Genomic DNA, 21,924 nt, shown 5'->3' on the forward strand with positions numbered 1-21,924 from the left:
GTTGGAAATTAGTAATGTGTGTATACACACAAGTACAGATGTTCTACTCCAAACTGGCATAAAATGTTCTAAAATGTGAAGTAGTGGGTTGTGGAATTTTTGGAAGCAAGTGGAATGCTTAATAGCTTACAGAGCGTAGAGCACATGAGAGAGTGCACACGCTCCCATGCGCGCATCTGAGCTTGTGTGGATTAGGGAGAGGCCGTGGGGGGAGGGGTGCAGTATCATACGAATACCAGTAGGAACAAATACGGTTAAAATGGCTGCCGAGGTCATATAACAAGGAGGAGTAAGACCTACAGAATTACACTCACTCTCTCCCAACCTCACTCACAGTCACCCATACAATCACATTATCACACATCCCTTAAGATAACATACAACAGTTAAAATGTTTTAAAACGTTCCCTCACAAAACTGGTTCCACAAAAACACATCTACATGGCACAGGCTTCTCTGGACAATCTCTATTCCCTCCACAAAATACTGTTACTATGCAATCCTCATTACCTACATCTCAACACCCAAACTGAAATCCTCACACTACAACACGTAGAAGAACATTCCAAACACCAACTCCACAAGTTATCCAGTCTACTGACATCCTACTCCCACCTTGGGGCACCATTGTGCAACCACCCATCCTACCCACAGTGTTCTTACTCATCAACTACCAGACCCTGCCTAGCTAACCTTTTCAACCTACCACATCCTCCTACACCCCTACCAACACTCCACGAAATCCAGAGCTGAAACAATCCTAGAACACTGTTGTTAACCTTTCCACCAAACTCCTCAGCCCCACAGAGGTTTCAGTCCTATTCAAAGGCCTCACATTCAGACATACTTGCAGGTTTAACCATGTTGGACTTCTGAAAGACCTATTCTCCATCTCCCCTTCAGTGGAAACACTTTTTTGCCACCAACCTCTCCAACCAAAGCCAATCCAATCCCAACACTGAACCCTGCCTGTCCCAATTCATACCACCATCCAACCGTAACCCTCCCACACTCCCGCCTAACCATCCCCCGGCCACCTTCCAGGAATTCCTAACTTCCAACCTGGCTTCACCAGCCTTTCCCACATCCCCCCCTAAGAACAGCAACTTTTCAACAGAAGAAAGGACTGCCCTGCAAAACCTAAAAACGTACCTTGACCTGATCATCCTCCTGGCAGACAAAGGTTCCAACACTGTTTTGATGAACCAAAATGACTACCAGGCAGAGGGTCTCCGTCAGTTGTCCGGCACCTCCACCTACAAGCTTTGACAAAGTGACTCCATCACAGTCCGCCCCCGGTAGCTGAGTGGTCAGCGCGACAGACTGTCAATCCAAAGGGCCCGGGTTCGATTCCCGGCTGGGTCGGAGATTTTCTCCACTCAGAGACTGGGTGTTGTGTTGTTCTAATCATCATCATTTCATCCCCATCGACGCGCAAGTCGCCGAAGTGGCGTCAAATCGAAAGACTTGCACCAGGCGAACGGTCTGCCCGACGGGACGCCCTCGTCACACGACATTTCATTTCACTCCATCACAGATGTCCAAAATAACCTCCAATACCTGCTGAAATCCTTAAGCTGTTCCCAGAATCTCTCCCCTGAATCCATCTCCCTATCCACTCCAACATCAAGCCACACACCCACCTTCTACATGCTCCCCAAAATCCACAAACCTAACTATCCTGGGCACCCCACTGTGGCTAGTCACAGTGCCACCACCAAAACAATCTCAGCCCTTATTGATCAACATCTCCAACCAATTGTCCAAAATGTAGTCTCCCACATTAAAGATCCAACCACTTCTTGCATGGGCTCTCCGACATCCCCCAATTCTTACCTCCCGTATCCCTATTCGTCACAGTTGATGCAACCTCCCTATACACCAACATCCCTCATGCCCATGGCCTTCCCACAATATAACACTAACTTCCCAATGCCCTGCAGATTCCAAACGCTCCACTTCATTCCTTGAACACCTTATCAACTACATCCAAACCCGTAACTACTTCATCTTTGAAGGGAAGGTATACAAACAAATACATGGCACAGCCATGAGCACCCACATGGTACCCTCCTATGCCAACCTCTTCGTGGGCCACCTAGAGAAATTATTCCTAGCTTCCCAAAGCCCCAAACCCCTGGTCTGGTTCAGGTTTATTGATGACATCATTATAGTCTCGGACCCAAGGCCAGGATATCTTATCCTCATACCTCCACAACCTCAGCACCTTCTCTCCCATCCACTTCACCTGGTCCTCCTCCACCCATCGTGCCACCTTCCTAGAGGTTGATATACTCCTCTCAGATGCCTCCTTTCACACCTCAATCCACATCAAACCCGTCAATCACTAGCAGCACCTTCACTTTGACAGCTGCCACTCCTTCCACACCAAAAAATCCCTCCCATACAGCCTGGCCACCCACGGTAGATGCATCTGCAGTGATGAGAACTCCCTTGCCCAGTATGCTGAAGGCCTCACAAAGGCCTTCGCAGACAGGCAATACCCTACAGGACTAATTCACAAATAGATCTCCCATGCCGTATCCTCACACACACCTGATCCTCACAGCCATCCAAAGAACCAACCTCAAAGAAGCGACCCCCTTGTCACCCAATACAACATACAACCCCGGACTGTAACAACTGAACCACGCCCCTCATCAGGGCTTTGATTATCTATCATCATGCCCTGAAATGAGGGACGTTCTACCCATGGTACTTCCAACCCCTTCCGGAGTTGTGTTCCGCCACCCACCCAACCTCCACTACATTCTAGTCCATCCCTATGCCACTCCCACCACCAATCCCCAGCCACATGGATCATATCCCTGTGGAAGACCCAGATGTAAGGCCTGACCATACTACCCACCCTACAAAACCTACTCCAGTCCAGTCACAGGTTTTCCTATCCTATCAGAGGCTGAGTCATCTGTGAAAGCAGGCATGTTATATACCATATCTACTGCAACCACTGCACAGTGTTTTACATTAGAATGACAACCAGCCAACTGTCAACTAGAATGAATGGACACTGCCAAAAACGAGGTGGACCAACCTGCGGCACAACATGCAAGATTTCAATGGCTGCTTTACAACCAGTGCCATCCGGATGGATTCTTCCCACCGCCACCGCCACCACCACCAGCTTTTCTGTGCCTCCATATCAGCTAGTTGTATGCTGTTATCTCCTGCCTATGAAATCGCTTCTCCCGTGGGGGGGGGGGGGGGGGGGGACGCACACACATGCATGAATGTTTACCCTACAAGCTTGAAAAAGGAAGTGCATTCCAAAAGCTACCGAATTGCTGTACCTTGTGTTTGTGTACCTATTGACGACACAGCACTTCTGCCCTTTGGTGAGTTGTCTCCTTTATTCCTAAATACCTCTTAATTCTCAATCAGAACTTTCTGTACTTAATTAAAATACAAGTAACACAAGACAAAAACTAAATTAACTACATGGGGAAATATGACTGGCTGATCACTTGCAAAGAACATGGACAACCTAGTCACTCTAATCACACATTAAAACCGTCTCCCTAAAAATTTAGGGGCTGGTTTGAACATTTCACACCACCTTAAAAGTTGTATAACATTTGTTTTGTCATCAGTTAAAATATGAGGTAAATCTATCAACAAATGAGCTGCTATCCTCTAGTCTGAATATAAAAGATACACCACTAAAATCTGAGTCCCCATGATCTGTATGCTACAAGCACTAAAAATTGGAGAATTATCTTGCCGTAGCAAGGAGCCAAGTGTCTTAGGGCTGTGTCCTACGCAAAGATGAGTGAAAAGGACCTCATCCTGCCTGCATAACAGGAAGGAAGTATGCCACAGCTAAGCTGTGGACTTTGCCAGCTGTAACTTATCGTCTGTCAGTTCCAGCCACTCTTCTTCCCATTGATGCATGACTGTGTTCCTCAATAGCGAGATGATAGCATATAATGGGATGGCACAGAATTATGACAGAGATAACACAGATATTTAAGAGAAATGTTCTTGTGACACTACATACAAAATGGATGATGGGAAACTCAACATAACTGAGTTTTTATTCTATTAACATACAAATTTTCAAACAAACAATCAACTGGACATATAAGATTAAAACAGTTATTATTATTATTATTATTATTATTGCTATTATTTCTTTCTTTCCTCAGACGTTATGTCTGGTCAAAAATGGAAAGTGACGCGGACCTTGATCAAGCGTGACTTCCTTTTAACTGTACGTTATATGTTTATTGCATTTAGGAACTTTCGGGTAATTGAACATGTATCAATAATTACAGATTTCTGTAGGTGACGCGGACCTTGATCAAGCGTGACTTCCTTTTAACTGTACGTTATATGTTTATTGCATTTAGGAACTTTCGGGTAATTGAACATGTATCAATAATTACGGATTTCTGTAGTTGTATATATAAGTTTGGATGTAGCTGTATTGCATTGATGTACTGGTGGATATTGTGTGGTATGACTCCTGTAGTTGATAGTATAATTGGTATAATGTCAACTTTATCCTGATGCCACATGTCCTTGACTTTCTCAGCCAGTTGGATGTATTTTTCAATTTTTTTCTCCTGTTTTCTTTTGTATATTTGTTGTATTGGGTATGGATATTTCGATTAGTTGTGTTAATTTCTTCTTTTTATTGGTGAGTATGATGTCAGGTTTGTTATGTGGTGTTGTTTTATCTGTTATAATGGTTCTGTTCCAATAAAATTTGTATTCATCATTCTCCAGTACATTTTGTGGTGCATACTTGTATGTGGGAACGTGTTGTTTTATAAGTTTATGTTGTAAGGCAAGCTGTTGATGTATTATTTTTGCTACATTGTCATGTCTTCTGGGGTATTCTGTATTTGCTAGTATTGTACATCCGCTTGTGATGTGATCTACTGTTTCTATTTGTTGTTTGCAAAGTCTGCATTTATCTGTTGTGGTATTGGGATCTTTAACAATATGCTTGCTGTAATATCTGGTGTTTATTGTTTGATCCTGTATTGCAATCATGAATCCTTCCGTCTCACTGTATATATTGCCTTTTCTTAGCCATGTGTTGGATGCGTCTTGATCGATGTGTGGTTGTGTTAGATGATACGGGTGCTTGCCATGTAGTGTTTTCTTTTTCCAATTTACTTTCTTCGTATCTGTTGATGTTATGTGATCTAAAGGGTTGTAGAAGTGGTTATGAAATTGTAGTGGTGTAGCCGATGTATTTATATGAGTGATTGCTTTGTGTATTTTGCTAGTTTCTGCTCGTTCTATAAAGAATTTTCTTAAATTGTCTACCTGTCCATAAATGTAGGTTTTTTATATCGATAAATCCCCTTCCTCCTTCCTTTCTGCTTAATGTGAATCTTTCTGTTGCTGAATGTATGTGATGATTTCTATATTTGTGGCATTGTGATTGTGTAAGTGTATTGAGTGCTTCTAGGTCTGTGTTACTCCATTTCACTACTCCAAATGAGTAGGTCAATATTGGTATAGCTTAAGTATTTATAGCTTTTGTCTTGTTTCTTGCTGTCAATTCTGTTTTCAGTATTTTTGTTAGTCTATATTTTTCTTTTAGTTCTTCTTTAATGTTTGTATTATCTATTCCTATTTTTTGTCTGCATCCTAGACATTTATAGGCATCTGTTTTTTCCATCGCTTCTATGCAGTCGCTGTGGTTATCCAATATGTAATCTTCTTGTTTAGTGTGTTTTCTCTTGACTATGCTATTTTTCTTACATTTGTCTGTTCCAAAAGCCATATTTATATCATTACTGAATACTTCTGTTATCTTTAGTAATTGGTTGAGTTGTTTATTTGTTGCTGCCAGTAGTTTTTGATCATCCATGTATAGCAAATGTGTGATTTTGTGTGGGTATGTTCCAGTAATATTGTATCCATAATTTGTATTATTTAGCATGTTGGATAGTGGGTTCAGAGCAAGGCAGAACCAGAAAGGACTTAATGAGTCTCCTTGGTATATTCCACGCTTAATCTGTATTGGCTGTGATGTGATATTATTTGAATTTGTTTGGATATTAAGTGTGGTTTTCCAATTTTTCATTACTATGTTTAGGAACTGTATCAATTTAGGATCTACTTTGTATATTTCCAATATTTGTAGTAACCATGAGTGGGGTACACTATCAAAAGCTTTTTGGTAATCAATGTATGCGTAGTGTAGCGACCTTTGTTTAGTTTTAGCTTGATATGTCACCTCTGCATCTATTATCAGTTGCTCTTTACATCCTCGTGCTCCTCTGCAAAAGCCTTTTTGTTCTTCATTTATAACTTTGTTCTGTGTTGTATGTGTCATTAATTTCTGTGTAATGACTGAAGTTAATATTTTGTATATTGTTGGTAGGCATGTTATGGGGCGATATTTAGCTGGGTTTGCTGTGTCTGCTTTATCTTTAGGTTTCAGATAAGTTATTCCATGTGTAAGTGTATCAGGGAATATGTATGGGTCTGCAATGTAAATGTTAAATAATTTAGTTAGATGTGAATGTGTTGAGGTGAACTTCTTTAGCCAGAAATTTGCTATTTTATCTTTTCCAGGGGCTTTCCAATTGTGAGTAGAATTAATTGCTTGGGTGACTTCATGTTGCAAAATTTTTACTTCAGGCATTTGTGGTATCAACTTGTACGTGCCTGTTTCTGCTTGTATCCACCGTGCATGCCTGTTATGTTGTACCGGGTTTGACCATATGTTGCTCCAGAAGTGTTCCATTTCTGTTATGTTTGGTGGATTGTCTATTTTAATGTGTGTGATATCTATTGTCTGGTAAAATTTCTTTTGGTTTGTGTTGAATGTTTGGTTTTGTTTCCTTCTATTTTCACTTTTTTTGTATCTTCTAAGACGTTTGGCCAATGCTTGTAATTTCTGCTTCTTTTCATCTAATTGCTCTATCGATTCTTGTTGTGAGATTTTACCTAACCTTTTTCGTTTTTTTTCTGACATTTCATTTCTTATAAATTGTGTTAGCTGTCCGATGTCTTTTCTCAGTTTTTCTATTCTGATCTGTAGCCTGTGTTGCCATGCTGGTTTTGTGGGTTTCTTCTGTGTGTTGGTTGGTTCTGATCTCTGCCTAGTGTGTATATTTAGTGCAGTGAGTGCTCCTATATAAACCAGTAGTTGTAACTGTTCCATAGTTGTGTTTTCATTTATTTTGTTGTGTATGATTATGTTGATAGTTTTTATTGTTGTTTCGACTTGTGGGTTATTTGGCGGTTTATGCAAGAATGGTCTAATGTCTGTATTTGTGTCTTTGTCTTCTATATATGTCAGCTGAAATTATTCTTCTATATCTAACATGTGTGTCACTTCATGTTCTATTTGTGGTTGTTCTGGTGGCTGTCTGAAGATTTCGTTTTCCTCTGATTGTTTAATTGATGCGCGTTGTTCTTTGTTTGTTTGCTCTGGGATGTTTGAGTCCATTACTGTATTTTCTTCTTCTTCTTCTGATTGCACATTATTTTGTTCCAGTATTTGTTGTACTTGTTGTTTGATGTTTTCTAATTCTGACTGGGGTATCCTGTTATTTTTGATTATTACATGGATCTGATCAGCTAGTCGTTGTTCTGTTAAAAATTTTAATTCTGGGTATCTGGTAATAAATGTTGTGTATACTTGTGATCTGTATCCAGTTGTGTTGGTTCCTAGGTTTGTTGCTTGATAATAACAGAACATGAGGTGTTGATTAACTTCATCTGACCATCTCATCCTCTGTCTTTGTTTTCCTTCTAGGGTGGTTGCAGGAAGCATATCCTGCAAAACTCCTCTATTTGGATTTAAATCATTTTCCAGTTGGCTAGTAGTGTCGTTACCATTGTGGGCGGGCATAGGGTTCAAGCGTCGTCCCCGACCATGATGGCGCTTGTCCGAGGCTTCTTTAGTTCTGTCCTGAACCAACTAATCACACTAAAAGGGGGGTTGCCCTATTAGTGGTTTGTTATTTTCGTTGCCTTTTACGACTGGCAGAACATACCGGAGGCCTATTCTTTTTCCGGGCCTCCACGGGGTTTATTATTATTATTATTATTTCTTTACTTTCTCAGACGTTAAGTCTGGTTGAGAATGGAAAGTGACGCGGACCTTGATCAAGCGTCACTTCCTATTAACTGTACGGTATGTGTTATATTGCATTTAGGAACTTTCGGGTAATTGAACATGTATCAATAATTACGGATTTCTGTAGTTGTATATATATGTTTGGATGTAGCTGTATTGCACTGATGTACTGGTGGATATTGTGTGGTATGACTCCTGTAGTTGATAGTATAATTGGTATGATGTCAACTTTATCCTGATGCCACATGTCTTTGACTTCCTCAGCCAGTTGGATGTATTTTTCAATTTTTTCTCCTGTTTTCTTTTGTATATTTGTTGTATTGGGTATGGATATTTCGATTAGTTGTGTTAATTTCTTCTTTTTATTGGTGAGTATGATGTCAGGTTTGTTATGTGGCGTTGTTTTATCTGTTATAATGGTTCTGTTCCAGTATAATTTGTATTCATCATTCTCCAGTACATTTTGTGGTGCATACTTGTATGTAGGAACTTGTTGTTTTAAAAGTTTATGTTGTAAGGCAAGCTGTTGATGTATTATTTTTGCGACATTGTCATGTCTTCTGGGGTATTCTGTATTTGCTAGTATTGTACATCCGCTTGTGATGTGATCTACTGTTTCTATTTGTTGTTTACAAAGTCTGCATTTATCTGTTGTGGTATTGGGATCTTTAATAATATGCTTGCTGTAATACCTGGTGTTTATTGTTTGATCCTGTATTGCAATCATGAATCCTTCTGTCTCACTGTATATATTGCCTTTTCTTAGCCATGTGTTGGATGCATCTTGATCGATGTGTGGCTGTGTTAGATGATACGGGTGCTTGCCATGAAGTGTTTTCTTTTTCCAGTTTACTTTCTTCGTATCTGTTGATGTTATGTGGTCTAAAGGGTTGTAGAGGTGGTTATGAAATTGTAGTGGTGTAGCCGATGTATTTATATGAGTGATTGCTTTGTGTATTTTGCTAGTTTCTGCTCGTTCTATAAAGAATTTTCTTAAATTGTCTACCTGTCCATAATGTAGGTTTTTTATATCGATAAATCCCCTTCCTCCTTCCTTTCTGCTTAATGTGAATCTTTCTATTGCTGAATGTATGTGATGTATTCTATATTTGTGGCATTGTGATCGTGTAAGTGTATTGAGTGCTTCTAGGTCTGTGTAACTCCATTTCACTACTCCGAATGAGTAGGTCAATATTGGTATGGCATATGTATTTATAGCTTTTGTCTTGTTTCTTGCTGTCAATTCTGTTTTCAGTATTTTTGTTAGTCTTTGTCTATATTGTTCTTTTAGTTCTTCTTTAATATTTGTATTATCTATTCCTATTTTTTGTCTGTATCCTAGATATTTATAGGCATCCATTTTTTCCATCGCTTCTATGCAGTCGCTGTGGTTATCCAATATGTAATCTTCTTGTTTAGTGTGTTTTCCCTTGACTATGCTATTTTTCTTACATTTGTCTGTTCCAAAAGCCATATTTATATCATTACTGAATACTTCTGTTATCTTTAGTAATTGGTTGAGTTGTTGATTTGTTGCTGCCAGTAGTTTTAGATCATCCATGTATAGCAAATGTGTGATTTTGTGTGGGTATGTTCCAGTAATATTGTATCCATAATTTGTATTATTTAGCATGTTGGATAGTGGGTTCAGAGCAAGGCAGAACCAGAAAGGACTTAATGAGTCTCCTTGGTATATTCCACGCTTAATCTGTATTGGCTGTGATGTGATATTATTTGAATTTGTTTGGATATTAAGTGTGGTTTTCCAATTTTTCATTACTATGTTTAGGAACTGTATCAATTTAGGATCTATTTTGTATATTTCCAATATCTGTAGCAACCATGAGTGGGGTACACTATCAAAAGCTTTTTGGTAATCAATGTATGCGTAGTGTAGCGACCTTTGTTTAGTTTTAGCTTGATATGTCACCTCTGCATCTATTATCAGTTGCTCTTTACATCCTCGTGCTCCTTTGCAACAGCCTTTTTGTTCTTCATTTATAATTTTGTTCTGTGTTGTATGTGTCATTAATTTCTGTTTAATGATTGAAGTTAATATTTTGTATATTGTTGGTAGGCATGTTATGGGGCGATATTTAGCTGGGTTTGCTGTGTCTGCTTGATCTTTAGGTTTCAGATAAGTTATTCCATGTGTAAGTGTATCAGGGAATGTGTATGGGTCTGCAATGTAACTGTTAAATAATTTAGTTAGATGTGAATGTGTTGAGGTGAACTTCTTTAACCAGAAATTTGCTATTTTATCATTTCCAGGGGCTTTCCAATTGTGAGTAGAATTGATTGCTTGGGTGACTTCATGTTGCAAAATTATCACTTCAGGCATTTGTGGTATCATCTTGTATGTGTCGGTTTCTGTTTGTATCCCCCGTGCATGCCTGTTATGTTGTACCGGGTTTGACCATATGTTGCTCCAGAAGTGTTCCATGTCTGTTATGTTTGGTGGATTGTTTATTTTAATGTGTGTGTTATCTATTGTCTGGTAAAATTTCTTTTGGTTTGTGTTGAATGTTTGGTTTTGTTTCCTTCTATTTTCACTTTTTTTGTATCTTCTGAGTCGTTTGGCTAATGCTTGTAATTTCTGCTTCTTTTCGTCTAATTGCTCTGTCGCATCTTGTTGTGAGATGTTACCTAACCTTTTTCGTTTTTTTTCCGAGATTTCATTTCTTATAAATTGTGTTAGCTGTCCGATGTCTTTTCTCAGTTTTTCTATTCTGATCTGTAGCCTGTGTTGCCATGCTGGTTTTGTGGGTTTCTTCTGTGTGTTGGTTGGTTCTGATCTCTGTCTAGTGTGTATATTTAGTGTAGTGAGTGCTCCTATATAAACCAGTAGTTGTAACTCTTCCATAGTTGTGTTTTCATTTATTTTGTTGTGTATGATTGTGTTGATAGTTTTTATTGTTGTTTCGACTTGTGGGTTATTTGGTGGTCTATGCAAGAATGGTCTTATGTCTGTATTTGTGTCTTTGTATTCTATATATGTCAGCTGAAATTTTTCTTCTATATCTAACGTGTGTGTCACTTCGTGTTCTATTTGTGCTTGTTCTGGTGGCTGTCTTAAGATTTCGTTTTCCTCTGGTTGTTTAATTGGTGCGTGTTGTTCTTTGTTTGTTTGCTCTGGGATGTTTGAGTCCATTACTGTATTTTCTTCTTCTTCTTCTGATTGCACATTATTTTGTTCCAGTATTTGTTGTACTTCTTGTTTGATGTTTTCTAATTCTGACTGGGGTATCCTGTTATTTTTGATTATTACACGGATCTGATCAGCTAGTCGTTGTTCTGTTAAAAATTTTAATTCTGGGTATCTGGTAATAAATGTTGTGTATACTTGTGATCTGTATCCAGTTGTGTTGGTTCCTAGGTTTGTTGCTTGGTAATAACAGAACATGAGGTGTCGATTAACTTCATCTGACCATCTCATCCTCTGTCTTTGTTTTCCTTCTAGGGTGGTTGCAGGAAGCATATCCTGCAAAACACCTCTATTTGGATTTAAATCATTTTCCAGTTGGCTAGCAGTGTCGTTACCATTGTGGGCGGGCATAGGGTTCAAGCGTCGTCCCCGACCATGACGGCGCTTGTCCGAGGCTTCTTTAGTTCTGTCCTGAACCAACTAATCACACTAAAAGGGGGGTTAGCCCTTTTAGTGGTTTGTTCTTTTCGTCGCCTTTTACGACTGGCAGAACATACCGGAGGCCTATTCTTTTCCCGGGCCTCTACGGGATTTATTATTATTATTATTATTATTATTATTTAAAGAACTTAATGTGAATCACCTTTTGACCATGGGAAGAGCCTTCCAATTAGAGAAAGTACCACTGATAAAAACCTGCTTTCCACCACCCTCCCACTTGAATACTGTTGGCAATGTTTTGTCATCAACCTTGGTGCTGCCTTCAGAAACTGTTGCAGATCGTTGCCGTGGAGCTCCAAGTTCTTCCTACAACAAAAATTGACACGAAATAGTGATGAAATAACATACATTTTTTGTGAGTAACAGCTACACTAAGTATCTGATTATATATCATGCATGTCACAATAGCAACTTATTTAAGACAGTTCCTTATGAAAATCTGCTCTCTCTGTGCCTTGCAAGCAATAAATTTGGGAAATGTTTATTACATTTTACTGCAGATTTATATAAAAAAATCCAGCGTTGTAAATGGTCAAAAACAGCCACATTTTCGCTGAGGAAATTTACACTATTTGTAAACCTGCAGCCATGTTACACATCCTAATGAGCCAGCACAAACTGCTGACCACTAGTAGTGCAACATCAAGAACACTAGCAAATGACAGAATTTTACTTATTGCACATGTGCAGTACACTAGGAAGAATACAAGATTAAACATGTATTTGGTTTTGTGATGTGTGGGAGGCAAAATTTAGTAAAAATAGTTGCCAAGTGGAGCAGCAACAATGGTTCTAACTCAGCTGAGCACTGAGTCAAACTGATCTCTGATGACAGATATGGATTCGTCATTCCATGCTGTTGCAACTCTGTGCCATTTCATCAGTCACAGTGGCCTGTGAATGGTAGTGCACCAGTCTCTTAGCAATACATAACCAGATATTTTCAATGTGTGAGAGATACAGACTATAGCTTCTAGGACAATACAATCTGTTTAACATTACTTGGTAGTTGAAGTCCGGCACTTGCTGCTACATGGCTGCCACAATGTATGTCAGAAATGTGAGATGCTCTGTTGACAGCTGATTTTAAGTGACAAGTAACTGAATTGAAGCAGGGGATGTGTTTTGTAGTCTTGAATTTAGACTCATGTCCTAAGCTAACCACAACTTCTTGATATGTAATGTATCTGAGAAAGCAGTGGTCAACAGTCTCCGGCAGAACTAAAATCATAATCGCTTTATTCACAGTGATTAAAGATAACATCTAAGAGCAAACTCAAGACAGAAAAAGTTCAGTTTCAGCACTAAAAGATAACTGCAATTTCTTGCTATCACTGGTTATCTGAAACTATCCTCTCACTGGCTACACAAGCTGCTGTATTATAGACGACACAGGCAGATTCCAGACGAAAAAAGAATGAAAGGCAGAAATGAAGAGCAAATAAAATAGTCAATATGATGATGAAAATGACATGGCAAAGAATTATAAATAAAAAAATTACATTAAAACCAACTGACAAAAATGATAAACTCTTTTGATTAGATTCAGGAAGGAAAAAAAAATTCATCACATTTGATGAGTCTCAAACCCATGATCTTCACATCTTGGTAGGTTAATATGCCAACCATGCTAACCATTGAGGTAAAGTACAATGCTGAGTTAAGTTATTATAGTTTTGACAGACAACCCAACCGCATTGATGAACTGCAGCCTCCAAAAGCTTGGTTTCATACCATGTCATGCAAAACTTATCTGATGTACGCTGATCAGTGTGATTATGATGATAGCATATGCAATGCTGATTTGCGCCTTGTGCAGAAGTATCCAGTAGTGTTTAGTCAGTGCTATGTATGAAACGTGTGTATTTCATTAGCACTGTGTGTGTGTGTGTGTGTGTGTGTGTGTGTGTGTGTGTGGAGAGAGGGGGTGGATTTATCATGTATGATTAAATACGAAATAAAAGTGCCAGACCCACGATTTGAGACCCAAACACATCAACAAAGAATGTCAGACAAGGTACTGGAAGTGAACATGTCAACTGTTGTGGCAGTTTGGCAATGGTGAACAGTTCAGGCATGACGTTGAACACACTGATTGGAGAAAACCAGCTCTGATGTGTGAACTGTCAACCACCAAATAATTTTAATCAGACTATAGTGTGACCCATTCTCATGTACTGCTGGTGTGTTGGGATCTGCACCAGGTCAGAATGAAGGAAGACATCAAAGCAATTCAGAAGTGGGCTGCTAGATTTGTTGCTGGTTGATTTGACTAACACATTAATAACATGGAGTTGCTTCAGCAACTCAAATGGGAATCCCTGCTAATGAGGACAGGAGCAAGGGCCACTACATTTGTAGTGTGCGGGTATGTAGAAAATTAGGGTCTGATGGGAGGTGTGCTAGAGTACCTCGGACAGCTGTGATGACCACTGTGTCTGGGTGGCACAATAGACAGCACATCTGCCTAGTAAACAGGAGACCTGTGTTTGATACTGGTCTGGCACAAAATCTCATCCTTACCCAATGCCCACTTGCAGCAATGTCTGTAATTCCTTTGTGTGTATCTGATAATGTTCATTCATTCTCAGAGCCTCCACACACACGTGTACAATGTGATTCTGTACAAAATACAAAGAACTGGGACTCATCTCAAAACATAATATTGTGCCACTCTTGTGTCTAGAGAGTTGTTGTAGAGCACACCACATCTGAACAACCCTCTCAGCAACAGAATATGCAACAACACTCACCATTCTTACAGCTTGTTAATCTCCAGACATCATCCCTACAGATACTTGTCTTGTTGCAAATAAGCCTGCTGGTATTTTCTCACTTGAGGTATATGGGCTGTAGAAACTTGCACAGCCAGACAAACAATTCACCTTCCTCTTGGGCACTGTTTGCATAGAGCTGTTGAGAGCTTCATGGCATTTAATAGGGCTCTCCTGAACTAATTGATTCCATCTTCAGAAGATAGGAATGGGATCTTGACTAATATGAGCAGCCATAACCATGCCATTGTCTTATCTATAGAATGTAGATGCGTTACTCTTCCTACTTTGTGAGGTTCTGCTGAAATACTATTCATTTAAATATCCAAGCATGTAGTACACTTCATGTCAATTTGATGTTTGCTGCATGTTGCCTTCATGCTGTTGGAAATTTTAATGGCCAGCAGTGTTTGAGCAGCAGAATATGAATAAAAGAGGTTAAGAGGAAGAAGATGCAATCCTACCATACAACACCTTGTGAGTTATATTTATCTGGTGCCCAAATCAAAAAGAAAGCTCCACTTACCTGCTCTGATGGTGGCTTTTCCTTAGTATAATAGGGTTCTTCTTCTTCATTGGAGGACTGGAAAACAAGTTTTGTGTTAGGTTTCTTGTCAAAGACAAATGCTTGACTATCCTTTCCAGGAGAAGGAGGAGGGGCAAGCTCTCCTCCCTTGTGCCTCTCCCTCGCACTGCTTCCAGCATTTCCCATGTTGTAAAGAGATGTCCTATTTAAACAGAAAATGTAACAATAATTTTAAATACTTGTCACTCACACTTTACTACATTCAGCAAAGTGAACAACAGTACACAAATTTTTTATTCATGATGAACATGTAAGAAAAATATCTCCTAATATCAGGATGAAAGACTCTAATATGATGTTGGAAGGTCCTATGTGAAGAATAAATTATGGAAGGGGTAAATATAACACCAAGTAACTTAGGCACTGAGCAGTCAACATGTACATTAATGAAACCGAAATTATGCAATGTAGGCTTTCAAGTGTTGTATACTTCAGTCAAGACCTCTGAGGTGATAGGCCATGGTCGATGTGTAAAACTACATCCTGGCATATCGTCTCCATCTCCAGGAGACATTTTTGGAGGTAAATTGGCAACTGCAATTACAGCTCAAGGAGTGCCCCCACATTTATAGAGCAACATAGAAGGCACCACCATGTCATCAGATGCAATCTGCATGATTATTTCTGCCTAGTGGCATTGTTCTCTATTACTTTTAACCAATTGTTGTTCTGTTGGTGCAAAGTCAACATCTGTATCTTACCTAACTTCAAATTTTCCTTTCTATTAAAATTGTTATTAATGTGTACATAAATCTCTATGGTCTTTCTACACATGCACACACGATTATACATTGTCTTCACTAAAATGGCCATCTCACCGAACTTTATTTCACGCTCTCCATCTCGGAAAATATGTTCTGCTACTGCTGATTTGTCACCACACTCACAAATCAGCAGTACAAGAACAGTGAGACAGACATTTTAACAAAGACAGTGCATTATCATGCACACAAGTATAGAGAAGCCATAGAGATTCACACACACACACACACACACACACACACACACACACACACACACACACACACACACACACTAGTAATAATATTAATAGAAAAGAAGGTCTTATGTTAGATAAAACACAGATGTTGACTTTGCACTAACACAATGACCATCTATTACTTTTAATCAACAACAATGAAGGCAACCCAAGACAATCATGCAATCAGCATCGAATGACATATGGAGGGGCCTCCTATATTCCTCTACAAATGTAAGAGGGGGAGGGGGGGGGGTGCTCTCAAGCAACTGCAGTTGCTGTTTTACTTCCAAAGATGTAAGTGATCAGTTTTATATACTGTTCACAGCCTATCAGCCTGTATGTTTTAATTGAAGTCACTGAAATGAGAGAGAGAGAGAGAGAGAGAGAGAGAGAGAGAGAGAGAGAGAGAGAGAGAGAGAGAGAGAGATTTAGGGCTACGGTCTGACAGCTTAGCAATGATTTCAATTTTATTTCTGAGCATGTCAGCCACTCAATGTCTCACAATATGGTGAGTACTAAGTTCTACTCATTACATTAGTAGAATGAAAGACGTGACAAACATGTCCAGACTGAGCACCTAGATGCAGAATAAGAAAGTTTGTAAGCACACTGTTTGCAAATGATGTGGCTAGGAACTGAGAGCAGTTGGAAGAATGCTTATTCCCGTAATTCCTCCCTTATTTTTTTATACCAGTCACAAAATACTCTCATCCCATGCACACTAAAAACATCTAGCTTGACCTCACATCACAAACAAGAACACACCATTATTGTATGTATTTCTCACCACCAAAGGTACTGCTGATAACTGTGATCACTAGATAAATTCATCTTTTTACTTTTGTGTGTTTTTATCATCCAGTGATTTATGGTCATTATTTTGTGAAGTTAGTGTAGCTGCCATTAACTTACTGATGTTCAGAGAAACTCTTTCCCCAAGTTATTCCACTGAATGTGCGTAAGCTTCTATGGATGATGTCAGTTTGAACAATATGCTTCAGGCAGAACTCTCCAGATATTGGTTCTGCTATGCACCACAGACTCCTGCACCCTCTGATAAATCTCACTATCTTGTCTTGTCCAAAGAGCCCCAATTCTATCCTTGATGTATTTTTACTTTTTTGTGCATGCTAATGTATGTCAGGATTTTGGGTAAAGGTTTTTGGTCTTGAGTCACCACTCTAAACGTTGTCTCTACTCACTTCCCAACCATGACAATTACATTGCCATTCATTGCCAGTCTAGTCCCAGTATACTAATCAGTATACTTCACCCATCATTTTGTTTTGGATAATTACATTATTATTTTCCCTTAAGAGTTTTCTCTACCTCTCTGTATTAAATTAAAGCTAGTGACACAGGTTTTTTCTCTATTCCTGCAAATGTTTAAAATCTCATTATAAATTTGGCTGCCTTTCGAGCAGGCCTTAAATCTGTGGACTCAGGAACAAAGTGGAATGGGGTATTTGCAGAAGTTAGATGAAGATGTTCTGGGAAGAGTAACCTTCCCACATTATCTTGCACAGCTGTTCGCAATGTTTGACTGTGTCTAAAATATTATAGGTACAGGTAACAAATCATAAGCATTTATCATGGCTGAATGTCATGAGTGGTAACATTTGGACTGTTCACATAAATGTGGAAATTTGACTATCCAAGTATGAAAAAAATCAACAAACAACTTTTAAATCATCTTGAGGAAGGGACAGGGGCACTGTTAAACAAAATTTTACTCCAGAATTAAACACAGGCATCTACTACATCCTGGAGAACAACTGAAAAATGTGGAGTGCACTTGTAGTGGAAAAGTTGCATCAGTTAACAGTACGTTTTAACAGAAACAGTACGTTTTAACAGAAAAAGTTGTTGTAACTGTGTTTTGCATTCATGTGTGTTACTGACTGAGTAACTTCAAAATAAACAGACAAAAAGAAGGAAGCTACTGCAAGATGATGGATAACATGGGAACTACATTCAGCAATAAATTACACCGGCAAGCCACTAACTATAATCTGTCTTCCCAAGACAATGTACAATCACAAACAGTAGTTTTGATACAGAAACCAATCTAAATTTTCTGAATAGCTTTTGAATGCATGACTGTCATGCAGGGGGCACGGGTTTGATTCCCACCCAGGTTGGAGATTTTAACTGCTTGGGAACTGGGTGTTGTTTTGTCCTAATCATTTCATCATCATCATCATCATCATCATAATCATCTTCATCATCAATGTGCAAGTTGTCAGAGTGGTGTGAAATAAAAGGACTTGCACTAAGCTGCCAAAAAACCCTAGATAGGGTCTCCCGGCCAATAATGCCAAACAATCATCTCAGTTTTAGCCACCTTGTGGTCCTAACATAGCCCCATGCAAATTTCATGTTTCACTTCCTGAAGAACAACTGATGAATAAACAATTTAACAATTTTGATAATTCTAAATCACAAATTTTTATGTTACACCCATTGTGACTGTATAATTAGAATACAAAAAGCAAACTGCCAATAGCAAACACTCACAATAACTGGCACTGCATCTGAATTATTTTCATATTAAAATTCCATGTTTCATTGCTGTAAGTCAAAACTAGCAATCCTCATTGATTGTAAACTTCCCTCCAATGTTGGAAGCTTGGTTTCTAAAACTCAATTTAGTTTACTGAAAGTACTATAGGCCATTTTTACTCTTTTATTTACTTCTTTTACTGTCCACTTTGTCATTGTATTCATCTGTTCTAAATACATAAAACTCATCAACTAGTTCTATCATTTCATTATCAATTTATCCAACATTCTTACATTACACTTGTTACTCCTGATTTTCAAATTAGCTCTTTTAACTTTTTCACTCTTTGTTTATTTGCATTACAGGCAAAAAATACAATGCCATCTGCAAAACAAAGATCTTTAAGGTAATTCCATTAATACACAGTCCTCCTCCATTTTCCCAGTGTAAGATCATATAAAGTTCCTCTGGGGTAGGCAAGAACAGTTTTCAAGATCAAAAAACTCCTTGCCCAATTACTCTTTCAGTTCTGCACTTCCCTCTACATCCCAACACCAGTCAATTCCAACAGAAGCTGTATCTTTGACATACGTATTCCACATTTATTTATTTTCCACAGACAAACAGAAGAAATGTTACACTGATGCAACACTTTATGAAAACATTTACTATATGTATTATATCTTGATTACTTATAAATAAGGTGGCACAAATGAGAAGATATTCAATTCCTCTAAAGGGAGTTTCTCAATACTATAAACACACATAAGGAAGGAACTCTTTCCATGCCGCTCCAAAGCGGCTTTCTTAAAAGCTTTTTAAGTATCTGAGGGAGAGGGAGAATATTTAACAGGTAATTCAGTATGTAAAGAGTGATCATAATCTAACCATCTTGGGAGATTGGAAAGTGGTGCTACGGAAAGAAATAGAAAAAAAGAGTTACGGGAGAATATGGGCTTGATTGTAGGAACAAGGGAGGAGAAATACTAATTGAATTCTGTAATAACTTTCAGCTAGTGAAAGCTAATAAACTGTTCAAAAGTCACAAGAGGAGAAGGTACACTTGGAAAAGGCCCAGAGGCATTCCATTGTGGTGAGAAGAGATTCCAAAATTAGATCAGCAAAAGAAAATTCCACTGGCTTGATTTTCTTTAAAATGGATGTTGAAACACCACAAAACATCCAACATACTTTCATTTTGCAACTACTCACCATAGTTTTTATCCACATAGGAGCCAAGTGATTTTAAGTTCTAAGATTGTGGTATATATATGTGGGGGGAGGGTGGGGGGGGGGGGGGCGAATAAGTTTGCAACTACAGCAACAAATTCATTTAGAAGGAACTTCTGACTTACTTGACACAATATTGTAGCAATAAAAGGGTAAAATAATGTGAAACAACTGCTTATGTTGTCTGTTGACATCGATATTGCCCAATTTTGAGCCAACATGTTTCTCACAACCAAAATGGGTCTCAATGAAAAACTTTCCTCTAATGAATGTCAGTGACTGGAAAGCAATCACAGAATCCACATTAATGGCAAGGCAGAGTAACATGCTGATAAATATAAACATAACCAGGGAAAAAAAAAAAAAAAAAAAAACGTAATTTTCTTTGTATGTTGTGCAAATTGTAAAAGAATTACTATAATTGTAATGTGTAAATGGTGGAGGCTAGAAATTACTAACTCATTATGTTATAATGTCAAAAATTGATTATTTTGGTTGTTGCAACTCATATCTGTACATTTAATAATAATAATAAAAACAAAAACAAACAAAAACTTGTCAATTAATTTGCTACATGAATGTAAAAGGACTTGTTATACATCTTATGATTTATCATATAAATGGAGCATGAACCTAAATAACTAACTATTGTTTGGTTATTTCTTAACTCTGAAATTACAGCCCGTAGTTGGTCAGATGAAGTCACACATGCAAATCACAATGTCTCTACTTTCTTACTGTTAGCAACTACTATGCACCACAGACCAGTTAGAAGAAAAAAACATTTTATATCATCAAGGTTCCATTAATGAATGTTTTCTTTCTTTATACCATTTCAACCACATTTTGCAGGAACACTCCTCAAGTAGTTTCTCCTACCAAAGTTGTCAATTCAAAACTCTGAGCAATTAAAACAAATTTGGCATTTTCATTCACTTGTATGTCGTTTTAGGTGCTGTGTGTGTTGGCTTTGCCCATTTCAATAAGAAATCCATCAATGCATTGTAAAGCCTGCTACAGATGTACAAAACACTGAAAATCAAAACAGTTCATAGTCTGGTAGTCATCAAACACTGGGTTACTGTATTTCTGCAGAAGATCTATACAAATGATATATTGGACTTATCACGGTCAATTAGCATACTTTTGCTTCTGCTACAACAAAAGATAAATTTATACACCAATAATATCTTAATTTGCCACTATACCCCAAAGAATGAATAGTTTGTGGAATCAATGAGCCACCTATCTGGACAATATTAACAATCTGATACTTTTACTGTAACTAATGAGCTGCAATAGGAAGAAACACTGAATTTCAAGTTTTATTAGTTTTCACATCTATGAATCATTGACAGTGGGAAAGCAAGATAAAAGAGAAAGGGAGCAAGATGTTGCATTACAAGAGGATGTTGAAAATTAAGTGTAAAGGTACGATAAGAAATGAGGAAGTCCTCCGTAGTTTTAGTAAGGAAAGGAATATACGGAAAAACTCTGCCTAGAAGAAGGAACTAGTGTTAAGGCATAAGCTAAGCTGCACAGCGCAAAAACTGTGTGGGCAGAGAGAAATAGCATATCAACAATATTATGAAAAAGATTGCTACTCACTGTAAAGATGACACACTGCAGGACAAGCACAACAACAATACTGTTACACACTGAGTTTTTGGCCTGAGCCTTCTTCAGCAAGGAAACACACACACATTCACACAAGAAAATACACCTAATGCACACATGACCACTCTCTCCAGTCACACCAGCCAGAATGCAACTGCACTGAATTGAAGCAGCAATCCAGAGTGGGGTGGGGAGGGGGTGAGTTAGCAGGGTATGGATTGGGGGGGGGGGGGGCGGGGGGGGGGGGGAGAAGTCACCACTGTCTTGTGGAGTGTCCAAGGACTAATGGCAGTAGAATAGGGCTGCCAGGCACAGCATCGAGGAGGAAGGGGGGGGGGGAGATAATGGGGAGTGGAAAGGGAGAGGACCAAAGAAAGGGAAAAGACTGGTGCATGTGGTGATAGAGAGCGGTGCACAATGAGGGTGAGAGGACTTCAGTTTGGAGCAAGTGATAGGACAAAATGGTTCCAATGGCTCTGAGCACTATGGGACTTAAATTCTGGGGTCATCAGTCC

General features: G+C 38.7%; 1 protein-coding gene across 1 annotated transcript in view; it reads right to left on the reverse strand.

The window, feature by feature from the left end:
- Positions 1 to 21,924, reverse strand: part of LOC126195062 (5'-AMP-activated protein kinase subunit beta-1) — a 68,611-nt gene that overhangs the window by 38,005 nt on the left and 8,682 nt on the right. The window contains exons 2-3 of the mRNA XM_049933509.1: positions 15,018 to 15,219; positions 11,860 to 12,023 (exon numbers count right to left, since the gene is read on the reverse strand). Of these exons, the coding sequence (XP_049789466.1) occupies positions 11,860 to 12,023; positions 15,018 to 15,203 (350 nt within the window). The 5' untranslated portion in view covers positions 15,204 to 15,219. The remainder of the gene's footprint in view (positions 1 to 11,859; positions 12,024 to 15,017; positions 15,220 to 21,924) is intronic.

The sequence above is a fragment of the Schistocerca nitens genome, chromosome 7 (assembly GCF_023898315.1).
Source record: "Schistocerca nitens isolate TAMUIC-IGC-003100 chromosome 7, iqSchNite1.1, whole genome shotgun sequence".
Classification (NCBI taxonomy): domain Eukaryota; kingdom Metazoa; phylum Arthropoda; class Insecta; order Orthoptera; family Acrididae; genus Schistocerca; species Schistocerca nitens.